At 39.7% G+C, this 26,593-nt stretch overlaps 2 protein-coding genes and 1 long non-coding RNA gene across 3 annotated transcripts in view; 1 reads left to right on the forward strand and 2 right to left on the reverse strand.

The window, feature by feature from the left end:
* Nucleotides 1-26,593, reverse strand: part of LOC141331059 (uncharacterized) — a 470,059-nt gene that overhangs the window by 303,030 nt on the left and 140,436 nt on the right. The window lies entirely within an intron of this gene.
* Nucleotides 540-5,844, forward strand: LOC141331054 (proline-rich protein 5-like). The gene is made up of 9 exons (XM_073835907.1): nt 540-755; nt 1,651-1,717; nt 1,803-1,883; nt 1,967-2,015; nt 2,099-2,156; nt 2,247-2,338; nt 4,220-4,360; nt 4,446-4,545; nt 5,570-5,844. Exons 1-9 carry the CDS (start codon nt 743-745, stop codon nt 5,827-5,829), a joined length of 861 nt encoding a protein of 286 aa, XP_073692008.1. The 5' UTR covers nt 540-742; the 3' UTR covers nt 5,830-5,844.
* On the reverse strand, nt 5,894-15,271 carry traf6 (TNF receptor-associated factor 6). Its single transcript, XM_073835906.1, has 7 exons — nt 15,215-15,271; nt 14,238-14,536; nt 12,433-12,583; nt 11,792-11,950; nt 11,391-11,462; nt 11,201-11,278; nt 5,894-8,494 (listed from the first exon to the last, which is right to left on the reverse strand). The coding sequence occupies exons 2-7, from the start codon at nt 14,534-14,536 to the stop codon at nt 7,625-7,627; spliced, it is 1,629 nt and encodes a 542-aa protein (XP_073692007.1). The 5' UTR covers nt 15,215-15,271; the 3' UTR covers nt 5,894-7,624.

A 26,593-nucleotide genomic window follows, 5' to 3' on the forward strand; every position in this document is an offset into this window, starting at 1 on the left:
TTGCGTTCAATGGATACACTCCGACATATGGCGCTAGGTTGGCGCGGAGCAGACGAATTGTTGAATAAAGTCGTTAGTTTTTGTTTTCTTTGCGTACAAAAAGTATTCCAGTAGCTTCTTAAAATTACTTTTAAAGCCCTGATGTCACATGGATCATTTTACCGATCTCCTTGCTACGTTTCTCGTGTTCATTACATTGCTGTCTATGGGAGGGTCAGAGAGCTGTCAGAATGCGTCAAAAATATCTTATATCTTATAAATTGTCGAAGACGAACGAAGCTTTTACGGGTTTGGAACGACATTGGGGTGAGTAATTAATGACAAAATTTTCATTTTGGGGTGGAGTAACCCTTTAATTTATTTAAGAAATAAATACTGACCCCAAATGCTTGAACAGTAGTGTTTTCCTATAATCTTTCACTGCACACTTCACAGTTTCACACAGGAAAACACTGATTATTCATTATCAAGAATGACCAGTACCGTTCCCATAGGTAATGAATCAGTAACCAGTTGACTTGGCAAATTTACCCAATGTGCACAAGGGACGTCAAAATCAGCCTTGAGGGAAAACAAGGATTTGCAAAGTCTGTTTTCAGTAAGGTTACCAGAACTAAATGAGGATACATTCACTAGGTACGAACCCACAGTGTTTTTTTTTCTTAAGACAGAAGACCTGCTGTAGATTGTGTTATGAAGCTGAAAAGGACTCTGCTAATGTCATAGTCATTTCTGCACTGTGATGGACAGGCTTGGTATGTATTACATTTCTTTTGTGCTCATGGAACAAAGTTTTCTGTTCCGAATAGTTGAGGTGAATTTATTTGTGTGTGCTGCAAAATCAATACGTGATTTCTTACTAAATTTTGTAATACTAATTTTGTTTAATGCAACAATGAATGAGAATAAAGAATAAAAAGTTTCAGTTTATTCACGTGTAATATTTGTATGTGTGTGTTTGTAATTGCACGTGCAGAATAATTTATTATATAAATCAAATTTTATATATGCAGTTCAAAAGTTTACACCCCCCTTTCAGAATCTGCAAAATGGTAATTATTTTACCAAAATAAAAGGGATCATACAAACTGCATGCTATTGTTTATTTAGTACTGACCTGAATAAGATATTTAAAATAAAATATGTTTACATATAGTCCACAAGAGAAAATAATAGTTGAATTTATAACATTGACCCCCATTTGTTAGTTTGGGAATCTGACCAGGACATGAACCATATCTGACTCTCCCAGAGGTATCAAAGAACCTTACATCATTTGCATGCATTTGCATATTTTGAGCTTTTGTATTGTAGCTTTCTGAACGGATTTTGCTGTATCACTCTCACATGTTGTTGGTGAGCCAGATCCTCAAATGAACAAGATACAAAGTGTTGAGTTGATTTGAGGTTAATGAGTGAACAGATGTAAACAGAACAGGACAGTTAGTAACAGGAAGTTGGTGTACCACAGGAAGTAGATAATATGTCAGATCCACCTGTCTACTTTCACACAGCTCTAAAAACCTGGAAATGGCCTAGTTGCTGTGAACTGACATAGCAGTTGGCTGTTACATGTCTACTAAAAAGAAAGCTCTGTTTCTTCATTTCAGAACATACATGCTTATTTATTGAACCCTTATGTTCCAACAGACCTGCATTCAGCTGCATCCACCACTGACACGATCCAGCATGGTCCCAGCATTGCTCTTACAAATAAGTATAGACATTTTTTTAAATGTCCACAAATGTTGTTGTTGTTGTTCTTCTATTTTCTTCAAAAACATTAATGATTTCTTCTTTAGTATCTACACTGCAGTTATTAAGGTGTTCAAGGGAGAGGAACTACAGCCGAATGAGCTGTACTGTTTGAATGAAAACACCAGGTATAAACTAAACTATAGCTGTAATATCAAATTTTAAATGTGCAATACCTACCTTAAGCAGCTGTTTGCTTTCATTCATCCAGGTGGCTTCTAAGGACAGATATGGGCTTCTTTATCAAAGAGTATTACCAGGTGCTTTAGCATGTCAGTTCCCAGAGCCATGCTGTTCTTTTTCTGGTAAAACAAATAAAAATGCTTCACTTGATTGTTTGCAGAATCAGATTTTGACCAAAGGTCTGTCAATCATTTTGGATGAGATTCAGAAGCATGAAGGTGAGACACAAATGTGGTCAATCTGCTGTTTGTGCACGAGTGTCCATCATTAAAACAGGTCTCTAATATGACCTTTTTTTTTTTTCTCAGGAGAAAGACAGCTCTTTGCTTTGGCACAGGTGTGGGATAGGTTTTTCACTGAGATTCTCCCCACTTTGCAGGCTATTTTATATCCTCTGCAGGTAAATGTGCTTGTGAACGTGACATTTCTTCAAACAGAAACTTTTTTTTTCGCTTGGTAAAATAAATGTGAACATTTAGATCAAGTCTGCACTTACTTGAGACATCAAATGTGTAGCAGCAAGACTAGAGATTGCACATGTCAAACTCAGGCCGACCTGTAATTCTTCTCTTCTCTTCTCTTCTTGACAAGCTGCAAGGATATTATAGCCTACTCTATTTACTACTGTTCAAGCTTTTTTGTTTTTAAAGTCTCCTATGCTCACCAAGGCTGCAATTTCTTTCTTTTTTTTTCTTTATTATGCAAGAAGTGAATGTGACAATAGGCTGCAATTTCTGCAAGGGGTCATCGGATGCTAAACTAACTTTTCCACGTTAATGTGTGTTGGCAGTTTGTGTACACAACCACCCTACAATGATAAAAATCCACCCAGTGGTATTTTTTAATCTTTAAAAGTAATATCCCCTTTTTAAAATCAGGTCATTCTCAGCTTCTTGTCATTGTGACGAAACACAGTTGATTGACATGAGCGTCTTACCTTAGACCCGCCTTCACCGAGCTGAAACAGTCCGAATACGATCGCCATTGTGTCAACTCAGGAGCAGAGGAAGACAAAGAATATCGCCCATTGAGTGATTGAGGTGTTCTGTTGTTGGATGTAATAATGAACATAGCAGTCGTCATTTACTCCCGACATCTGAGCCGCTGAAGATGCAGAGGATTAACGTTACTTTCGTTTTTTAAAAGTAAAACGCCGATTCCGATCTACATATGCGTCTATGTTCGTGATGCAGCTTCTCCCACAGCAGAAGTGAGTATAAGGGCTTTTTATGCATCTTTGCCAATGGCCTTTCTTAATAATGTGTTTGTTGACAAGTTTCGCCGCTAAATTCCACTAAACACGGCTAAAGTAAACATCACGTCTCATCATTCCAGGCAGAGAGGGGCAGGGCAAGGAGGGCTTGTTTGCATTTAAAGGGGCCATGCAATAAAATGAGTTGATTTTTTGCAGAGCTGATTTTGCCAAAGTAAAAGGGTGTTTTTTTTTTAACTACTGCTGAGAATTTTTAACCAAAGTATAATATAGACTTTTCATTAAGACCTTAAAGAATCATATGAACTTGTGGAAAATGGGCATCCGATGACCCCTTTAATGAAAAATACAATAAAATACAATACAATAAAAATAATATTAGTACACCATTTATTGTCTTCTGTTTTAAAAGAACCTAAAAGTGAAAAGTCATGCCTGTAATGGCAAATGTTTTGAGCAGCCATTATTAGTCATTCTAATATGCTGGTTTCATGCTCAAAAAACATTTATGAAACATTTGTTTTTAATTGAATGAAGCATATATACAGTTCTTTTAGACACTAATGTACACTAAAAGCGTTTTACGATGGAACTTTTGTTACAACGTAAAAGTCTTTTATACTTACACAACACGGAAGTAAGCCTGGCGAGATTTCTGATTCATTAGCCGCAAAATATCGAGAAGAATAACAACATGCAGTAATCGTTAAAACTGGCGGATCGTTTCATTAGATAAGACCCTTATTTCTTGACTGGGATCGTTTAGACCCCTTTGAAGATGCATTTATACTGCATTTTGGAAGTTCATTGAAGTCCACTATATGGAGAAAATTTCTGAAATGTTTTCTTCAAAAAACATAATTTATTTACGACTGAAGAAAGACAGACATGACATTTTTGGATGACAAGGGGGAGAGTTTTGATCTGGAACTGAACTAATCTTTAGTGAACTTAAAATGGTGATTTTGAATATTGTTTAGGCATTTCAACCCCCTGTGGTTAAATTAATTGTGGTGTATTTTGACTCTGCATGAATTGTATTCTGTTTCTCTCTTATTCTATATGCAGGGGCAGGAGTTGACAGTGAGACAGATGGCTCTTCTCGGCTTCAGGGACCTGGTCCTAATGAAGCTCTCTTTGGGTGACCTGCTGCGCAAGAATCTGTCTCTCATCCCAGCATCCATCACACAGATGCTGCTTGTACTACAGGTGAATGTTAACCACAAGCCCATGCTGAATGCCCATCTGTACCATCGCTATTATTCATGTCTGTTCTGTTCTTGTGTTTGTGTAGGGAATTCAGGAATCCAGAGGACCATCAAAGGAATATTGCCAACTTGAGAGACTAGTGGCACTAGTGGTCACACCGTATTTATGGAACTGCAAACACACAAGTAAGAAAACCAACACTATTAGTTTAATCTGAGCCTGAAGTATTGTTCTGTTGCCATCGCAAAATGCTTTCACAATTTTGCCATTTCCCCAACCACAAAATAAAGTATTAGTTCATCCAAAAATGTAAAATTATTTGTACTACTCACCCCAATGGTGATCCAAATTCACGACTGGTCCTGTGTGTGGCAAACAGACAAAATCAAAATTCATTCATAATCCCTTTTCATGAGCTGTTAAAGAAATAGTTCACTTCCAGAATAAAAATTTACAGATAATGTACTCACCCCATTGTCATTCAAGATGTTCATGCCTTTGTTTCTTCAGTCGTAAAAAATAGTTTTTTAAGGAAAACATTTCAGGAATTATCTCAATATAGTGGATTTCAACGCCCAAAATGCAGTTTCAACGCAGCTTCAAAGGGCTTTAAACGATCCCAGCCGAGGAATAAGGGTCTTATCTAGTGAAACGATCTGTCATTTTCTAAAAAAGTAAATATTTGTATACTTTTTAACCTCAAATCATCCAACATCGCTGCAGAAGTACCGACCCACAGCCTTTAGTAACGGCCTTTACAAAAAATGGTAAAACAGCGATGTGGGACCATTTTGAAGTTGAATGAGATTTTCTCTAAACTGTATTGACCCGGATTACACAGAGTATGCAGCGTAGAGCTAGACAAGATGAGTTTTTGAGATTAAAAAGTATATACATTTTTAGTTTTAGACATTCAAACTCGTGGGCACCATTGAAGTCCACTATATGGAGATGATTCTTGAAAAGTTTTCCTCAAAAAAACATATCTTTACGACTGAAGGAAGAAAGGCATAAACATCTTGCATGACGACGGGGTGAGTACATTATCTGTTAATTTATGTTCTGGAAGTGAACTACTCCTTTAATAGAAAGAATCAATCTTTTGTGTTTAGTGCAAGAAAGTTCTGGTTTGACAGGTTAGGGATGCCGTGAAAGGTGCAACTCCTTTACCTTTGGCTACAAATCTGTGACTTTCTCACATTCTCGTAGGCTGCACTGAACACAGCGCCACAAGAGCACAAGTGAGTCATCCTGAGATAAGGATTACTCATTACATCTCTGAAGGCTCTCTGCTGTCCCCTGTAGTAGAACAGGAAGGAGAGGTGTACCTCGAGAGGGTGGGAAACCAACGACGTCACAGTGTTACAAATGCTCATTCTGACATCCAGCTGCTCAATGTTAATAGTAGGGTTTATACCGGGATGGACGACAGCTGCAAAACTATAGATGTGACTAAAACACACGTCTGAAATGTGTCATAATATGAAAGCATCTGTGAGAACTTTTGATTGTGCAGGAAAGACCGAGAATACCTGACATTTAACAATAATTTATAAAGACAAATTAACACATTTGAACAATGTATATTGTGATGAAAAAAGAAAGTAAAAAATCATCATATGAAAAAGGATATGTCAGATTTCCAGTGTCAATACAATGATCAGATTAACTTGCATAAATTAACTCCATTTGATTATGCTGAGATGTTCAATGAAGAAAGTAGAACACATTCACACATGTAAGCAATATCAAACAAATTCAGTAAAAATCTGTTATGCCTTGAGACGAAGCTTGTTACGTTCCGCACCCTTGAGAAATTTCGAGCAGCTGACAACTTTCAGTCGACACAAACATTGCATTAAAGATGCAATCACATTTATCGTTGTTAGGGTAAAAAATCCAGTCATTTATATACAAATCTAAGTGGATTTCAACAGGCAGATTTTGCAGATTCACTCTATTAAGCAATAGAAATTTGCCTGGATTGAAAAGGATTCTTTGTGAGCTACACTTTATGCATCACTAACAATGTTTCATTGCTAATGTAACCGCACCTTAGGAAGTTATTAAATGAACACAATGCACCACAGTGCTGCTCTGTTCTAGTTTTGCTTTAAATGGTCAGATCTTGTCAAATAAATGAAAGTACATAGTTTATGCCAAAAAAGCAAAAAGGTCTTCTTTCCTCTCACAGGACCTACTGGTAAATTCAATTGCAGTTGAATGTAGTATCGTGAGAAAAATTTGTGAAGGCCAACACTCTAAGCAGCACCATTAAAATATGTTGACACCCTTTAGCTTGGTTGACAGGACATTCAATGACATTTGTGATACTATTCATACGTAGGTTTGTCCATTGATTGCACAATGCTTTTGAAAAACATTTGCACATTACCAGTCAAACGTTTTTGAATGGTAAGATTTAAAAAAAAAAAAAAAAAAAAGTATTTTCTGCTCACCAAGCCTGCATTTATTTGATCCAAAGTACAGCATAAATAGCATTCTCGTTTTTTTTTTACTATTTAAAATAACTGCTTTCTATTCATATATTTTAAAATGTAATGTATTCCTGTGATTTCAAAGCTGAATTTTTAGCATCATTACCCCAGTCACATGATCCTTCAAAAACCATTCTAAGGATTCACTGCACAAAAAATATTTTTTATTATTATGTTGAAAACAGCTGAGTAGAATTTTGTCAGGTTTCTTTGATGAATAGAAAGTTCAGAAGAACAGCATTTATCTGAAATAGAAATCTTTTGTAATATTATATCATTTTATACAAAAAAATGTACTCAACTGTTTTAAATATTCATAACAATAAAAAAAAATTCTTGAACAGCAAATCTTCATATTAGAATGATTTTTGAAGGATCATGTGGCACTAAAGACTGGAGTAATGATGCTGAAAATGCAGCTTTGATCACAGGAATAAATTACATTTTAAAATATATTCAAATAGAACGCAGTTATTTTAAATAGTAATAATATTTCAAAATTTTATTGTTTTTGCTATACTTTGGATCAAATGGATGGATAAGCAGAAGAGACCTATTAACAAATCATAAAAAATCCATCCATTAAAAAACTTTTGACTGGTAGTGTGTATTTAAAACACTTCCCAACTGACATGCGGGTTGTGTAAAACCATCATTACTAAGCCTGGTGTACCATGAGGAGTCTAAGAAAGTCCAGGTTTTGCCGCATTTTCCTAGTTTCAGCAGTGTCTATGAGAACTTATGAAGGAAGGAGCAATGTAGACACTCAAAGTGAAGGTTCGGACCCCCGAGGTTGGACCCCTTCCCTCCTGAGGCTAGCGTCGAATCGTGGTGTGACCTCGCAGCGCACCAACAGCACGTCGTCTTTCACAAACCCACGTTGCCGCAAGGCCTGTAGGTGCAGGAAAGTGACGTAGCCGAAGCCTTTGGGGTTGCGCTGCACAGTGGGCCTCTGAAAGGCTTGCAGGTCTGGCTTGGTCTCCATCACTTCCACATGATGCTGCCCCTCGACCTGGTCCAGCACTGCCAATCGGATCGTCCCCTGCAAGGGCCAGGAGAGCTGGCTGTCAAACTCACCCTGCATAGTGTGCACGAAAAGTGAGATGTAGTTGGAACAGCGAGGGGCGCTGGGAGTTTGCAGATGCAATCGTAAGCAGAGTTTGTACCCCGGCCGGCCCGTGTAGAAAGGGGGGCTGTGGAGGACTATGGGTTGACCCGCTTCTTGGCTGCGCAGGTGCATTGAGAAGTTCTCCAAGCGCCATACGTAGACGCCTTGATACTGCTGGGCTTCCAGCTCTCGAGTGGCCTCCTCCAGTGTGCCCAGCTTTCGGCGTAGCTCTGTGACCTGGTTTTTCTGTGTCTCGTTGTGGATGCACAGCTCCCGGATCTGTTGGTCTTGACGAACCAGCCGACCTTCCAGTTCTATGACCGTCTCCCGCAGGTTCATCAGCTCCTGTCTACACTGGCAAGAATCTGGCGCTCGTGCAGATGCACCACGTTCATCTGGGGAAGAGTGGGAGGTGACTGACGGCACTGGGCAGCTATTGAGAGTCTGGCTGCGCAGAAACTCAGCCATGTAGCGCATGTGCATCTGTGTAAATTCCTGCATGTGCCGCGCCAGCTCATTTCTTGGCATCTGTAACATTTCCAAAGGAATAAAAAGGTTTGACATTTCTGAGAGAAGGTCATATGGGTTTTTGAAAAATATATTTTTAGCAGTTTGTAATGTAGCTATCCTTCATTTACACAGTCTGCAAAGTTGTTAATCAAAAAAGTGCATTATACATAAAGATACGCTCTCAAAGAAAAAGTCGACTCAGAATCGCCTTAACCAGTTCTCATCTTTTTGAATCTTCTGCCTGTTACCAATCTAAGTAACTGGGTAACGCATAATCTCTGCCTGTCCACATCATGAGAAGGCACTGTGTTCTGCGCTGTGAAAGCAAGTTTGTTTTGTGTTTATTGCCGAAAGATGATGATGTGAAGAATCAGTGGTTAAAATTCATTTTTCTCCACGATACCACAGCAGTACCATTCGAACCTTTCGTTGTTTGCTCGTCATTTTACCAAAGACTGCTTCTCTAATCTTTCCTTTTATCCTCATCTCTGAACCACAACCTGTAAGTACGATTGATACGTTATGTGTACATTTTCAAGTGAGTGCTCAAAACGTCAAGTTTTTCATGCTAATATGTGATGTATACCTAGTGCAGCTTTAGGTTCGCGTCACGATTCGCTTGCATAAGTGTTAAACAATTTTTTTTATGTCATTATTTTAAGAACAGATTCAAGCCTATATTGTTTTATGTAACAGTGCATCAGGGTTGCCACCCCATTGCTACTCAAACCTAGCCCAATGACGTTATGAGGGGGTTTATGCTTTTGTTGGGGTTTCACTGTTAAATTTGCATTCCATGGGCTAAATATGACATTGCTGGGGTCGCTTCAACCCGCGGACATCAAAACAACCGCAGACTTGTCAACATAGACGGTAGCGCCCGCTAACTTGCTCAAGTACTCCTCTCAGTGCCAATCACAACAGACTTGTCCAACTGACCAATCAGAGTAGAGCAGGCTTATGGAGGGGAGGACTTTACAGACATAACACTCAAAGCTGATTTGAACGAATGGTTTTGAAATCATTGACAAATGACTATGTATAAATGTGTATTATGAGAAAATGACAACGTTAGCTGAACTTTTAAGCATTTAAACATGTTTTAGGAGACTCCACACAAACAAAAAAACACTGCTTTTAGGAATAGCTTACCTAAAAATGAAAATATTTGCACACCCTCATGTTTTTCCAAACCTGTAGGAGTTTATTTCTTATGATGAAGACAAAATAAGATATTTTGAAGAATTTGTTGGTTTTCATTGTCTTCTATAGTAGGGAAGTTAAGGATTACCATCAACTGTTTGATTTTCCAGGCTTCCAGCATTCTTCAAAATATCTTTTTTTATGTCCAACATAAGAAAAAAAAGTATGCAGTAAGTAAACGACAACACAGTTGTAATTTTCGGATGAACTCTCTCTTTATATATTAATATTTTTGTGGAAACAAATATATTTTTGAGGATTCCTTGATGAGCAGAAAGTGAAAAAAAAAAAAAAAAAATCATTTGAAATTGTTTTGTAGTCCACTGAAATACTAAGGCAGCGTTATTTTATGTTGACGTAATTTTAAATGAAACAGGAAGACAGGCCAGGACAAATCAGAACAAAGCAGTTTCAGCGTCTGTTTATAGTGTAGGGGGCAGGATGATTCAGATTCTACAGAGCATTTGATTGGACAGAAAGTTTGATGAGAAGCTGAAGTCCAAGGTGATGTCATAAAAACCGTTCATTCATATTGGCGGAAGTTAAAGAGTGTAGGTTTTAAATGCTTATATCTACTAATCCTTTAATTGTTTTGGAGCACACTAGCTTACAGATCTTATCTTATCTGTTCTCAAACGTTTGAATGATATTCTGCTTAAAGGAGAACTCCGGTGTGATTTTGACCTAAAGTGTATTGAATCATGATACCGAGTGTAAACGTACCTTGCATATCTCATCTCGTCTTGTCCACTGCTGTCCGAAATCTGGGGTCAGTTATCCGATGCTCACAACAGCTTGTCAATGATATTCAATCGGGCATCGAAGGAGCCATGTAAATAAATCACTGTTTTACGCCATTTACGAGGCACAAAGTAGCTCCAGACTTCATTGGTAGACTTCCAAGGGCCCTGACATTTAAAACGAGACATTGAGAACTTAGAAAAAGCACCGGTAGTTTATTTACAAGTAGATTTATACAGACAGTAACGGCAAGAAGTTTAGCGGCCGCCGATCACCAAGGAATTTATCAGCTTATCAACGTACCAGGTTGTAGTTTCCTTGGTGCTCGACACTCGACTTATCGTGACTACATTTAAGATGGCGGCGGCAGCTAAACTTCTTGCGGTTACTGTCTGTATAAATCTACTTGTAAATAAACTACCGGTGCTTTTTCTAAGTTCTCAATGTCTCGTTTTAAATGTCAGGGCCCTTGGAAGTCTACCAATGAAGTCTGGAGCTACTTTGTGCCTCGTAAATGGCGTAAAACAGTGATTTATTTACATGGCTCCTTCGATGCCCGATTGAATATCATTGACAAGCTGTTGTGAGCATCGGCTAACTGACCCCAGATTTCGGACAGCAGTGGACAAGACGAGATGAGATATGCAAGGTACGTTTACACTCGGTATCATGATTCAATACACTTTAGGTCAAAATCACACCGGAGTTCTCCTTTAATACAGAATGCACATTTTTCAATATATTTCTGGAGTATTACGCAACAGGAATCTCACGGCTTACCTTTTCCCGACAACCAAAAGTGCTGAAAGTACAGGCTACAGGAGCTTTCAGACAGTCTGTGTCACAATGCAATGCCAACTGAAACCAATAAGAACATATTCATTTAGTTTCACAATGAATAATTGTAAGTATCAAACAAAATAAATTACTGTTGTGCCACAGGTAATGTGCATATTTGTGACAAATATACCTGATCCCGAATAAGCTCCATTTCGCAATATTCACACACTGTATTGGCGAAAGGGCAAATCTGTTCATGAATCTACACAAAACAAAACAAAAAAAAGTTTCAGATATTAACATTAGACAGTGTTGTTATTGAAAACTAAAACGTTGAAAATGTTCTTTGTCCATTAACATAAAGTCGACAAAAATTAAAAAACAGAAAACTGAAATATAATGAGTCACTTTGATAAAAATAATACAGAAATACAAATAAATTAAAGCAAAATTCAACTGGGAAAAAAAAACAATAAATGACAACTTAAACTAAAATGTAAACGCTAATTAAATATTAACAGATCTACATTCAAAACCACTTAACCAAATCTAAACATATCCAGACTGTGAACAGGAAACAATAGGTTTCACCTGTTTGTCAGCATACACATAGCTCCCTGCACACGCATTGCAGGTCAGAAGCCGCTGTAAACACTGCTGGCTCTTGTGTTCATCCAGATGGCTCTTACGAACAGACTCCAGACACTGAGGGCACTGCACTGTGGCAAACTTACACTGAGACAAGTGTTTCTGAGGAAAAAAGAATGTAATAGCACAATTAAACAAGTTGGCACCATGACAACTGCGATTTAGCAAGCATGTTCATGACTCCAAGCTAATGGGTTTGTAATGACATTTATGAAAGGTCTTGCTCTCTGAAGAGTTGATGCATAACATATCCATGAACTGTTCTAAATAACAAGATTTTAAGTTGAAATACATGTCCTTAGGTCCCATAACTCATCGTAAATTATGTTTTTTATCTGGGGGCAGGTTTATTAAATCTTCCAAAGAAAGAAGTTAAGAAAATTCCAAAATGAGATCATTAAAATAAAAAATAAAAATTTAACGAAGGTAATTACAGGTTTTGGCATCATCAGATCGTTTGGCAGTTCTTTATGAATACTTGCTAATAAATTGTATTATTTTTAGTACTGCCTGCAAATTATCATTATAATAATCATGCATACAGCATTTAAAATACTTTTCCCATGTCAAACCCATAATTTTACCTCTAGTTGTCGCAACTCCATTTTATCACTGCATCCTACGTTAGAACATCGGACAGTTAGGGAAAGGATCTCTCGTTTGGCAAAGTTATCAGGGAAGAGCTGTTCTTCAAGCAGCACCTCATTGTCGACTGGACATTTCTGCCCTGTGTCCCTGCCAGAAAATAGGAAGTTATAATTGACATTTTTAACCCTGTAAAGCCTGACATACAGTAATAATCAAAGGTCACGAAATTATATGTTTTTTTAAACAAATGGGACAATTTATTGAACCTTTAGACAAAATAATATTTAAACAATTACATAAAATATACACTGATGTGCTTAAGTTTGGGATCAGTAAGTTTAATGTTAAAGTCTCTTATGCTCATTAAAGTTCCATTTATTTAATAGTATTATTAACTATTATTGCAATTTAAAATAGCAGTTTTTTATTTTAAGATACTTGAAAATGTCATTTATTTCTGTGATGCAAAGCTGAATTTTAATCAGCCATTACTCTGGTCTTAAGTGTCACATGATCATTCAGAAATCATTTGAATATGCTGCTTTATTATCAATGTTGGAAAGAGTTGTGCTGCTTAATATTTTGTTGGAACCTCGAGATTCTTTGATGAATAAAAAAGTTTAAAAAAAATGATTCAAAATAAGATTATTTTCTAACAATATTAGTATTAACTATCACTTTCACTTCAGATTTCTATTAGAAATAAATGCTGTTCTTTTTAATGTTTTATTCATCAAGTATCCTGGAAAAAAGCACCACAAGTTTAAAAATATTAAGCAGCATAACTGTTTCCAACACTGATAATAAATTAGCATATTAGAATAATTTCTGACGGACACAGAACACAGAGTTATAATGCTAAAAATTCAGCTTTGCATCAAATGAATAAATTCTATTTTAAAGTATATTAACATTGAAAACCACTATTTTAAATCAAAATAATATTGCACAATTTAAATTTTTCCCTGTAATTTCAATCAAATAAACGCCGCCTTGATGAGCAGAAAAGACTTCTTTAAAAAACATTAAAAATCATACTGATCCCAAAATTTTGAACAGCAATGTAGGCCTATATATTAAAAACACATATTTAAATAAATAAATAGCATGTGTGTTTTTGTTGAATATCATTTCATAAATCAGGCTTTTGTGGCTCTTATAGTATTATATATATGAAGTTCATATCTAAGGAGGGGAAAAACTATGTAAACAATTTTACATTCATTTGGTGCAGTTTGGTATTTACAGCCAAATATTAAAATTTAATTCTGATAGCTTGTATTGTAAATCAATACAATTTTTATAACAGCATAGTAGACAGCTATTACTGCATATCTCCTAATAATTTAACTTTAATAATGATAATATTTAAATATTTAGTTTTAACAAATCTCTGTATTTTTTACTGTGGAGCTAAAACATATAATGCAAGGCAATACAATGTACAAATAAACAAAGATATAAATTAAATTACTTAAAAGCCTGATGTATCATATCTAATAGGTTTTAACATGATTTTTTCTAAAAAAGGATGTATGGATAATTAAGTACACCTACGTTTCTTCAGTCCACAAATTGTAAATCTTGAAATATTACTAATAACATATAAAGTTGTTTACATTTATTTAGTAAACTAGTAAAGATATTAAACCAAAAAAATACATGTGTACCACAACCTAAAGGGGCAGAATTATATTAAAAGGTGTTTTACTCATTTAGCCTTAGAATATGGTTTTAAATATGGCACAGCATGGTTTAGCACAGGGTGAATTTTGAAAGTGACAAATACATTTGAAGTTACCTGATGGACTTCCTGATGCATGAGTTGCAGAATCGATGTCCACATGGTGTCTGTACTGCTGAGCGAAGACCCATCAGACAAATAGGGCACTCATACTTGCTCTCTAGCGGAGGGTCAAACTCCACATCATAGCCTTGCTGGTCTGGGGGGATACTAGCAGAGACACTGATGGTGGAGGGGTTCTCTGTCGGGCTCAGATATGAATTGTGCTCTTTCTCCATAGCTGCTGCACAGCTGGGACTATCAGTATCATAGTAGAACTCATCAAGGCTAGACTTATCCAAGTCACTGCAAGCCATCTGTAATCACGTCAAGAGAATGTTATGTTGATGAGTTAAAATAACACATAATCATCCATACAACCCATATAGCAGCAACTAACAAATCTGCAAATCTCCTCATATGATCTGGCTGCTGCCACACAGAAACTGACCTCTAGGTTTTCCAGATATCCACATAAGTATTCATTCAAATCTTAAATGCACAGAGGATGTTATAGGAGATTTTATATTATGGTTATTTCCTCTATACTTTTGTCACAGTGAAAAGGCATATGATGAGAAATAACAGGCGTAATGATATATTCATTTTAAAAACTGCTGTTTCCTCACGCGAAGTTCTGCTGGGCGGGGCTGAATTGAAGGAGAAACTTTTCTTGTTCAACAACTTGAAAGTTACTGTTTTGTAGCCAAAAACACTAATATTACACAGCGTAAGCGAAAATACGTACATTTTTAAAAGGTTAAACTGATCTCTAATGTACATTTTAAACCAAATGTGTGATTAAAGTGGGTTTAGAGTCGAAATCAGCTAACCAGTCACAACCGACGGTTACATCAGCAACTTTCCTGACGTCGCTTATGGAAACACACACTTTTTAACCTGACAGTATTGTTCTAGTACCACTAACATCTTGGTATATAACATATGAATCGATTACAGATGAACGTTATTCGTAAAACGTTCAATTTCCATACCTTGCCTCGGTCCGGCCTCGCTGTCTACTACAAGCTTCCTGTATCAAAACATCATCGCATAAACTCAACGTCACTGGGTCAAATTCCCCTTGTGAATCTGACCCCAGACCAGCTCTCACAAACGAGTCCTCGCGAGATTCGCCGCGAGGTCGATGAGTCACTGGTCTCAGATCAGCGCTTATTCCTCGCGTTTGCGATCAGATTTTGCCGCTGTACTGAACTGACTATTAAAATCCATAAGATGGCGTCGTTGCCTCTGATTTTAAAGGACCAACGATGTCTCAAATGTAATAGACCACTTATTTTGCGACGAAAATAGACACCTGTACAAGGTGAGAACAGTGTCAGCGAAGAACTTGCTTTTGAGATAAAATAAAATACGTTTGCGGAAAACATACACTACCAGTCAAAAGTTTTTGAATAGTAAGACTTTTAATGTTTTTAAAGAAGTCTCTAATGCTCACCAAGCCTGGGTTTATTTGATCCGAAGTACAGCAAAACAGTGAACTTTGTAAATACATGCATTTCAGACCATAATCCAAGTACCAAGAGGTGACATGATTTAAAATAACTACGTTCTATTTGAATATATTATAAAATGCAATTTATTCCTGTGATTTCAAAGCTGAATCTTATCATCATTACTCCAGTCACATGATCCTTCAGAAATCATTGTAATATTCTGATTTGCTGCTCAAAAACAGGTTTCTTTGATGAATAGAAAATTCAGAAGACCAGAATTCTGAAATAGAAATCTTTTGTAACATTATAAATGTCTTTATCATCACTTTTGATCAATTTAAAGCATCTTTGCTAAGTAAAAGTATTAATTTATATAATTTATAATATAATATAATATTAATAATATAATATAATAAAAAATATAATTTAAGCTGTTGAATGGTATAGTGTATAAGTTTACACTTTTTCTTTCAGATAAATGCTGATCTTTGGAATCCTGAAATGTACAAAAATGGTTTATTATTAAATATTGACTGTTTATTATTAAATATTGATGTTAATAATAATAATAATATAGGGTGACCATATTCTGAGAATCCAAAAAGAGGACACCCTCCCCAGGATGCGGTGGGCAGTGGCTGCATTTAAAGTGTTGAATTAATGACGGTCAGTGAAATGAGGTAAAAAACACAGACGTTTTATGATATTTTACAAAATCCCCCCGGACATAATTTTATAGCCAAAAAGGAGGACATGTCCGGGAAAAGAGGACGTATGGTCACCCTAAATAATAAAAATGTTTCTTGAACAGCAAACAACAGTTGAGTACATTTCAGGATTCTTTGGAAGGAAGGAAAAGGAAGGAAAGGAGGTGACGTGAGGCCAAGTATGGTGACCCATACTAGGAATTTGTGTAAATAGAAAGATCCAAAGATCAGCATTTATCTGAAAGAAAAAGTGTAACCTTATACAGTAGTCAACATTTGAAGTGGATCAAAACCTTTTGTCAAAGTTGTCCTAAAACCGAAACAATACCCGTTCTTGTCTTAGGACAACTTTGATGAACTTTTTTGATTCACGTTATTTTCTTGGTGATAAGGTTATGATAAGGTTAATCTCAAATTTAAATATTATTATAATAAAATCATAAAAAATATTGCAAACCATAACAATTTACCCAACATAATTTAAAGTCAATCAGTCTACTTCTTGAAAGGGAAGGAAAAGATGTGGTAGAAAAAAGTGTACAAGCAATAGGGATAACAGCACCCTGGAGAGAATTGTGAAACAAAACCCATTCAAAAATGTGGGGGAGACTCACAAAGAGTGGACTGCAGCTGGAGTCAGTGCTTCAAGAACCACTACACACAGACGTATGCAAGACATGGGTTTCAGCTGCTGCATTCCTTGTGTCAAGCCACTCTTGAACAACAGACAGCGTCAGAAGCGTCTCAAGACAAAAAGGACTGGACTGCTGCTGAGTGGTCTAAAGTTATGTTCTCTGATGAAAGTAAATTTTGCATTTCCTTTGGAAATCAGGGTCCTAGAGTCTGGAGGAAGAGCGGAGAGGCACAGAATCCACATTGTTTGAGATCCAGTGTAAAGTTTCCACAGTCAGTGATGGTTTGGGGTGCCATCTTTTCTTACGACCAAGATGGCGGCACGTACACATCGCGAGGCTCAGTGTCTCTCCAGTTTCTGCAAATTTGCAGTATTTTACTTGCTCATCTCGGGTCTGTTCATACAGAACAGTCGTGCCTTTACATCGTACACCCGACAGGAGCTTTTGGATATTGGTTTGTACATTCCCGACAGTTTTATCAGTAATCTTCGACTCGTCCCTGAGATCACCAGAACACCTACGGCTGCGCACTCTACCCGGCCGGAAGGAAGTGCTTGACGGCGACGATGCGACCGTAAACAAAGACGGGGGAAGCGTGGAGGACTTAGAGCTAAGCTAAAGCTAACACCACACCGGCTCTCTTTACCCAGCATTTTCCTCGCTAATGTACGGTCGCTGGTGAACAAATTGGACGAGATTCGACTCCGCATCAAACACAGCAAGAGACTTTTGAACTGCAATGTCATGATCTTCACTGAAACATGGCTAAACAGCGATGTATCAGACAGTGCTATTGCTCTAGCTGAGCTTCACACATTCCGGGCAGACAGAACGGCGGATGACTCCGGTAAGACCAGAGGCGGAGGATTGTGCATTTATGTTAACAAAGCTTGGTGCACGAACTCTGTTAATATTGGGAGACACTGCTCAGCTAACCTAGAGTTTCTCATGGTTAAGTGTAGACCGTTTTATCTGCCGCGGGAGTTCACCTCCACCATAATAACAGCTGCTTACATTCCTCCCGATGCTGATGCCAAGCTTGCTATGAATGAACTTCATGCGGCCATCAGCAAACAACAAACTGCTCACCCGGAGGCTGCATTTATTGTTGCGGGGGATTTTAATCACTCAAACTTAAAGACAGTACTCCCCAAATTTCATCAAAACGTTTTCCGCCACACCAGAGGAAATAAAACTTTAGACCATGTATACACAAACATGGCTGAAGCTTATACCGTGACCCCCCTCCACCACTTGGGACAATCAGACCATCTTTCTTTGTTCCTCAACCCCAAATACTCACCCCTCATCAACCGTGTGAAGCCATCAGTGAAGACCATCAAAGTGTGGCCAGCGGGGGTAGACTTCACACTCCAGGACAGGTTTCTACACACAGACTGGAGTATGTTTACTTCTCAGGCCACCTGTGGCTCTCACACGGACATTGACAGATACACTTCCTCTGTTCTGGATTACATTAATACTACCATAGACAGTGTTACAACCCAGAAACAGATCACCACATACCCAAATCAGAAACCATGGATGAACAAGGAAGTGCGTCTCAACACTGCCTTTAGATCAGGTGATGCACAGGCCTACAGCACTTCCAGGGCTAATCTGAAGAGGGGCATCAAAAAGGCCAAGCACTGCTACAAACTTAAGCTAGAGGAGCACTTTTCTAATTCTGACCATCGACGCATGTGGCAGGGCATTCAGGCCATCAGCGACTACAAACCCAGCCACTCCACCCCCACAGCCACCGATGTCTTCTTCCTGAACGAGCTTAATGACTTTTATGACTTTTTATCCTCTTCAGACGTCTACACCACACTGAGTCGGATCAACACGCGCAAGGCTGCTGGACCAGACGGTATCCCTGGCCGCGTACTGAGGGCATGTGCAGAGCAACTCGCTGGGGTATTCACAGACATTTTTAACATGTCCCTTGCCCAAGCAGCTGTACCAGCATGTTTTAAATCCACCTCCATTGTGCCAGTGCCGAAACACTCCAACCCAACATGCCTGAACGACTACCGCCCTGTAGCACTCACACCCATCATTATGAAGTGCTTCAAGCGGCTGGTCCTCTCACACCTCAAGGGCTCCCTCCAATCCACACTGGACCCACACCAGTTTGCCTACCGTGGCAATAGGAGCACAGATGATGCAGTCTCCATAGCGCTGCACTCTGTACTCACACACCTGGACAATACAAACACTTATGCACGAATGCTGTTTGTTGATTTCAGCTCAGCATTCAACACTGTCAGACCATCTAAGTTAATCACTAAACTTAGAGACCTGGACGTTAACACCTCACTTTGCAACTGGGTTATGGATTTTCTCACTGACAGACCTCAGCATGTTAGATCAGGTCACATCTGTTCCACTACTGTCACACTCAACACTGGTGTGCCACAGGGCTGTGTGCTGAGCCCCTTTCTCTACTCCCTCTTCACCCACGACTGCAGGCCTGTGTATGGATCTAACACCATCATCAAGTTTGCAGACGACACTACGGTGATCGGTCTCATCAGCAACAACGATGAGACTGCTTACAGGGAGGAGATTCAGCACCTGGCCACGTGGTGCACAGACAATAATCTGCTCCTTAACACCACCAAGACCAAGGAGCTCATTGTGGACTTCAGGAAGGGAAGAAGAGGCTCACATGATCCCATCCACATCACTGGGATGACTGTTGAGTCTGTTTCATCCTTTAAGTGTCACGGTAAGTAAAGAGGTCTGGGTCCAAATGCAGGGAGTTGACTTTAATATAACAAAACACAAATAAACATAAACCAAAAGGCCAACACGGCACAAACTGAACATAAACTGAAACACAAAATAAAACAAAATCAAGAACTCAATAGCAGGTCAAAGATCCCAGAAACACAGAAAATACAAACAGGACTAGAGACAATGCAGACATGAAGCAGAATGAGCAGTGAGGATACTTATAGTCTTGATGATAATTGTGAACAGATGTGGGTGATCAGTGCTGATGACAAGGACAGGTGGACAATCAAGGAAGTGCAGTGTAAGACAGCGACCTCAGGTGGCTGAGGGAAAATCCACAGCCCCGATCATGACATTACCCCCTCCTCAAGGAACGGCTTCCAGACGTTCCACAAGGCCGAGAAAAAAAAAAAAATTCTGGAGGGAGGAGGAATGGAGGAAGGCGAATCAGGGGGAGGGATGGCGGGCCAGGCCCGTGCAGCGGAGTCATGTGAGCGGACCTCACCGCCAGAGGAACGCGAGCTGGCCTCGCCGCCAGAAGAACATCAGCGGACGCTGCCGCCTGAGGAACGTGAGCTGGCCTTGCTGCCAGAGGAACGTCAGCGGACGCCGCCGCCGCCAGAGGAACGTGAGCTGGCCTCGCCGCCTGAGGAACGTGAGCTGGCCTCGCCGCCTGAGGAACGTGAGCTGGCCTCGCCGCCTGAGGAACGTGAGCTGACGCCGCCGCCTGAGGAACGTGAGCTGGCCTTGCCGCCAGAGGAACGTGAGCTGACGCCGCCGCCAGAGGAACGTCAGCGGTCACCGCCGCGTCCGGAACAGAGAGAGCGGTCACCGCCGCGTCCGGAACAGAGAGAGCGGTCACCGCCGCGTCCGGAACAGAGAGAGCGGTCACCGCCGCGTCAGGAGCAGAGAGAGCGGTCACCGCCGCGTCAGGAACAGAGAGAGCGGTCACCGCCGCGTCAGGAACAGAGAGAGCGGTCACCGCCGCGTCAGGAACAGAGAGAGCGGTCACCGCCGCGTCCGGAACAGAGAGAGCGGTCACCGCCGCGTCCGGAACAGAGAGAGCGGTCACCGCCGCGTCAGGAACAGAGAGAGCGGTCACCGCCGCGTCCGGAACAGAGAGAGCGGTCACCGCCGCGTCAGGAACAGAGAGCGCGGTCACCGCCGCGTCAGGAACAGAGAGCGCGGTCACCGCCGCGTCAGGAACAGAGAGCGCGGTCACCGCCGCGTCAGGAACAGAGAGAGCGGTCACCGCCGCGTCAGGAACAGAGAGCGCGGTCACCGCCGCGTCCGGAACAGAGAGCGCGGTCACCGCCGCGTCCGGAACAGAGAGAGCGGTCACCGCCGCGTCAGGAACAGAGAGCGCGGTCACCGCCGCGTCCGGAACAGAGAGCGCGGTCACCGCCGCGTCCGGAACAGGACGCGCAGCCGCCTCAGCGTCAGGGACAGGACGCGCAGCCGCCTCAGCGTCAGGGACAGGGATAGCGGTCGCCGCCGCCCCGGGAACCGCCGCCAGACGAGCGTCCTCCACTGCCCAACGAGCGTAGATGGCCGCCATCCACTCGGGCACAGCCGCCTCGACGACCGCCGCGTCCGGAACCGAGACAGCGGACGCTGCCGCCTCCGCCGTCCAACGAGCGCAGATGGTCGCCGCCCACTCGGGCACAGTCACCGTCTCCTTGAAAAAAAAATTCCCCGCTGGACCCATAGGTGATGTCTGCATTCTGTCACGGTAAGTAAAGAGGTCTGGGTCCAAATGCAGGGAGTTGACTTTAATATAACAAAACACAAATAAACATAAACCAAAAGGCCAACACGGCACAAACTGAACATAAACTGAAACACAAAATAAAACAAAATCAAGAACTCAATAGCAGGTCAAAGATCCCAGAAACACAGAAAATAAAAACAGGACTAGAGACAATGCAGACATGAAGCAGAATGAGCAGTGAGGATACTTATAGTCTTGATGATAATTGTGAACAGATGTGGGTGATCAGTGCTGATGACAAGGACAGGTGGACAATCAAGGAAGTGCAGTGTAAGACAGCGACCTCAGGTGGCTGAGGGAAAATCCACAGCCCCGATCATGACATTAAGTTCCTGGGGACCCACATTTCAGAGGACCTATCCTGGACTACCAACACCTCCAGCCTGGTCAAGAAGGCTCACCAGCGCCTCTTCTTCTTGAGAACACTTAAGAAGAACCAGCTGTCCTCAGCCATCCTGGTGAACTACTATCGCTGCACGATAGAAAGCATCCTTACGAACTGTGTCACAGTCTGGTACGGAAGCTGCTCTGTTGTGGAGTGTAAAGCACTGCAGCGGGTAGTGAAAACTGCCCAACGCATCATAGGGACTCCACTCCCATCCATTGAGGACATTCAGAAGAAACACTGTTTGCGTCGAGCACGCAGTATTCTTAAGGATTCCTCTCACCCCGCCCACAAACTGTTTTCTCTCCTGCTTTCCGGCAGGCGCTTCAGATGCCCAAAGACTAGAACCAGCAGACTGAGGAACAGCTTCTTTCCCAGAGCTGTCTCCTTATTGAACTCTGCCCCCCACTGACACCTTTGCCCCCCCACCCCACACACCCCTACAGTCTCCCCATTACCATTGCACTACTTAATCTGTTGCACTACACATATCCATTTGTAAATGCACATTTCCATTGCACATATACATTTTGTAAATTTTTGATATGTATCTATACATTTGTAAATTATTATTTGTTCATTCCTGCTTTAGTAATCAGCTACCTGTATATTATGTTCGTATCAATCTGCAATTCCTGATTATAGTTAACAACAACCTGCATACTATGCTCCTCTACTTGTACATTCTACTTGTTAATAGCGACTGTAGATCATGTCCACAATACTTTCATCTGTAAATAATTTCCATGTATTATTAATTTCCATATCTCCCATAAGTGCACTTATAACTTATAAATTATACCTTTATCCTGCACTTGCTGCTTATTGCACTCCTGGTTAGACCTAAACTGCATTTCGTTGCTTTGTATTTGTACATGTGTAATGACAATAAAGTTGAATCTAATCTAATCTAATCTAATGTCATCTGCTGGTGTTGGTCCACTGTGTTTTCTGAGGTCCAAGGTCAACGCAGCTGTATACCAGGACGTTTTAGAGCACTTCATGCTTCCTGCTGCTGACCAACTTTATGGAGATGCAGATTTCATTTTCCAACAGGACTTGGCACCTGCACACAGTGCCAAAGCTACCAGTACCTAGTTTAAGGACCATGGTATCCCTGTTCTTAATTGGCCAGCAAACTCGCCTGATCTTAACCCCATAGAAAATCTGTGGGGTATTGTGAAGAGGAAGATGCGATATGCCAGACCCAACAATGCAGAAGAGCTGAAGGCCACTATCAGAGCAACCTGGGCTCTCATAACACCTGAGCAGTGCCACAGACTGATCGACTCCATGCCACACCACATTGCTGCATGTAATTCAGGCAAAAGGAGCTTGAGTGCTGTACATGCTCATACTTTTCATGTTCATACTTTTCAGTTGGTCAAGATTTCTAACAATCCTTTCTTTGTATTGGTCTTAAGTAATATTCTAATTTTCTGAGATACTGAATTGGGGTTTTCATTAGTTGTCAGTTATAATCATCAAAATTAAAAGAAATAAACACTTGAAATATATCAGTCTGTGTGGAATGAATGTATACATTATACAAGTTTCACTTCTTGAATGGAATTAGTGAAATCAACTTTTTGAAGATATTCTAATTGTATGACCAGCACCTGTATATATATATAATGTTGACTACATTTTAATTTATTATTTTGAACTCAAGACCCACTCATTTCAGAAATGTAAGCTGCAGAATGTGTATAGTGACATTACGGCTATTTCAAGCAAACTGAAACATAGAGTGCCTAAAATATTTGTATGAGATGCCTAAAACAGAATGCTTTTAAATGCAGTACATCATTTGATATTTATCTGTGGTGGAAATGTTTATTAATGTCTGGGGAAAAGCAAATGACAGAATTCTTCTGTGACGCATGTATGTCCAGTGTGTTGTACATTGTTCGTGAGAGTGTGAAAAGTGTGTTTTACGAGCCATTATTTACTTAAAGTCCACAGGGTCAAAAGTGCCCATAACTGAAGAAACTCCCAGGCATGAAATGTAGTCACTCCTGCCAGCAAGGTAGGACTCAGGTCAGAGACGTGCAATTCCTGTGACGCACAGTTCAGAAAAGGTGGGCCTAAGAATTTGGTGATTCACCAACTCAAAGTGTCTGTTTTGGCTCTCTTGTAACGAATAATGACTATTTGTTTGTTTTAAATTATTAATAGCATTGCTCTGAAATGTCAGTATCTATATAAATCCGCTAAAATGGCAGGTTTTTTTTAGATTTTGCAGGAAAGCTTTACATAATTTAGCATTGTCATGCTACGGTTGTTCCAGAGACACTGATTCCTGATTCTGAAACGATTCACACATAGGTACATCGTGATACATAAATGCCATTCCTGAGCAAAGATCTTATGACTGATGTCAGCACAATCTTTTTTTCTCCTCTGAGGACTGACCATTGGCTTGTAAGTACATTTTTGCCAATCTCTTCGTAGCCTGATCACAGCCCACATAGTATGTCAATATGTGGGTAGGTGGGGGTCACAGTGAGCTTCTATGTCACTTATGAAAAGCACATTTTATAAACAGCAAGGTCAACAACCTGCATATAACAAGGCTCCTTATTGAGCAGCCTCAGGATGCAGAGCACACCTACTTGCTCAAACAGAAATCTGTGCAAATGTTTACACAGACCTTTTCTTTTAAAAGACTTCCAGTTTTGTTTAGAGCGGGTAAGCGCAATTTTGGAAAAACCGCAACATGATTTTGATCACGGATATTCCACAATGTCCTGTACGCAAATAGAAAACAAGAATATAAGCACATATGAATGTGACCATTATTGCACCTACAACTCTGCCTTGTTCATGTTTCCTATTCTTTGGCCACTCAGCCTCTTATAGTATACTTTTAAATAGTTAAAATTTTACAACCTAATCAATACACATCTGATAAGCTTTGAACCGACAAACAGCCATTCAAAAAAAACAACAAAAAAAACAAACAGATCTGATACTTCCAACCTGGGCTTGACATACAGAGGAAGAAGTGTGCATTTAAGTGCTACAGTTTAGCAGATTTCATCACTTTAGCCCCTCACTTATTTGGACAAAAGCGTCTCTGTTGGAGAGGGCTCAGGAACGCACCTTACATATGTTCCTTATTTGGTCAAACCAGAAGTGTGCTGCTGATTGAGTGATTATAGAACAATCGATTCCATTATAATAGTGCTCTTTCCTCTTCTTTTGGACCTAATCACATGACTGATGCCACCCCTACTTGGAGAGCGGTCTGAGATGCATGAGTTTATATACAGTTGAAGTCAAAATGTTAACATACACCTTGCAGAATGTGCAAAATGTTAATTATTTGACCAAAATAAGAGGAATCATATAAAATACATGTTCTTTTTTACTTAGCACTGACCTGGATAAGATTTTTCACATAAAAGATGTTTACATATATTCCACAAAAGGAAATAATAGTTGATAATAATATTAATACTGTGTTGTTACCTGAATGATCCACAGCTGTTTTTTTTTTTTTTTTTTTGGTAGTGATTGTTGTTCATGAGTCCCTTGTTTGTCCTGAACAGTTGTTCTTCAAAAAAATCCTTCAGGTTCCACAAATTCTTTGTTATTCAACATTTTTGTGTATTTGAACTCTTTCCAACAATGACTGTATGATTTTGAGATCTATATTTTCACACTGAGGACAACTGAGGGACTCATAATGCAACTATTACAGAAGGTTTAAATGCTCACTGATGCTTCAGAAGGAAACACGATGCATTAAAAGCCAGGGGTGTAAACTTTTGAACATAATGAAGAAGTACATTTTTCTTATTTTGCCTAAATATCTTTTTTTTTCTGCATTAAGTACTGCCTTTCAGAAGCTACAGAAGATACTTACATGTTTCCCAGAAGACAAAATAACTTAAATTTACCTTGATATTTAAATTCAAAAAGTTGAATTTGGCTCTTAATGCATTGTGTTTCTTTCTAAAGCATCCATGGGCATTTGAAGCTTCTGTAATAGTTGCATATGAGTCCTTTAGTTTTCCTTAGTGTGAAAAGATGGATCTCAAAATCATAGAGTCATTGTTGGAAAGGGTTCAAACACACAAAAATGCTGAAAAACCAAATAATTTGTGGGACCTGAAGAATTTTTTATGAAGAACAGTGGCAAACAAGGGACTCATGAACAACTATAAATTAACAAAAAACACAGCTGTGGATCATTTAGGTAATAGCACAGTATTAAGAATCAAATGTATGTAAACGTTTAAACACCATTTTTATCAATGGGATCAATATTTTTCTCTTGTTGTTTAGTCATGAGTACCTTGTTTGTCCTGAACAGTTAAACTGCCCACTGTTCTTCAGAAAAGTGCTTTGGTCCCACAGATTCTGTGGTTTTTCAGCATTTTTGTGTATTTGAATTCTTTCCAACAATGACTGTATGATTTTGAGATCCATCTTTTCACACTGAGGACAACTGAGGGACTCATATGCAACTATTACATAAGGTTTAAACGCTCACTGATGCTTCAGAAGGAACAATGATGCAGCCAAGCTGGGGGTGTAAACTTTTGAACAGAATGAAGATTTGTACATTTTTACTTATTTTGCCTAAATATAATATTTTATTCATTTAGTTCTGCCTTTCAGAAGCTACAGAAGATACTTACATGTTTCCCAGAAGACAAAAAAAGTTAT

Source organism: Garra rufa, chromosome 3 (genome assembly GCF_049309525.1).
Source record: "Garra rufa chromosome 3, GarRuf1.0, whole genome shotgun sequence".
NCBI lineage: Eukaryota > Metazoa > Chordata > Actinopteri > Cypriniformes > Cyprinidae > Garra > Garra rufa.

Coding starts and splice junctions, on each gene's coding strand:
- LOC141331054 (XM_073835907.1), top strand. Junction 1,884..1,966: donor TGTTTGAATGAAAACACCAG/GTATAAACTAAA, acceptor TCATTCATCCAG/GTGGCTTCTAAGGACAGATA. Junction 4,546..5,569: donor ATGGAACTGCAAACACACAA/GTAAGAAAACCA, acceptor ACATTCTCGTAG/GCTGCACTGAACACAGCGCC.
- traf6 (XM_073835906.1), bottom strand. CDS start 14,536: ATGGCTTGCAGTGACTTGGATAAGTCTAGCCTTGATGAGTTCTACTAT. Junction 11,463..11,791: donor ATGTGTATGCTGACAAACAG/GTGAAACCTATT, acceptor TGTTTTGTGTAG/ATTCATGAACAGATTTGCCC. Junction 11,279..11,390: donor TGGAGCTTATTCGGGATCAG/GTATATTTGTCA, acceptor TATTGGTTTCAG/TTGGCATTGCATTGTGACAC.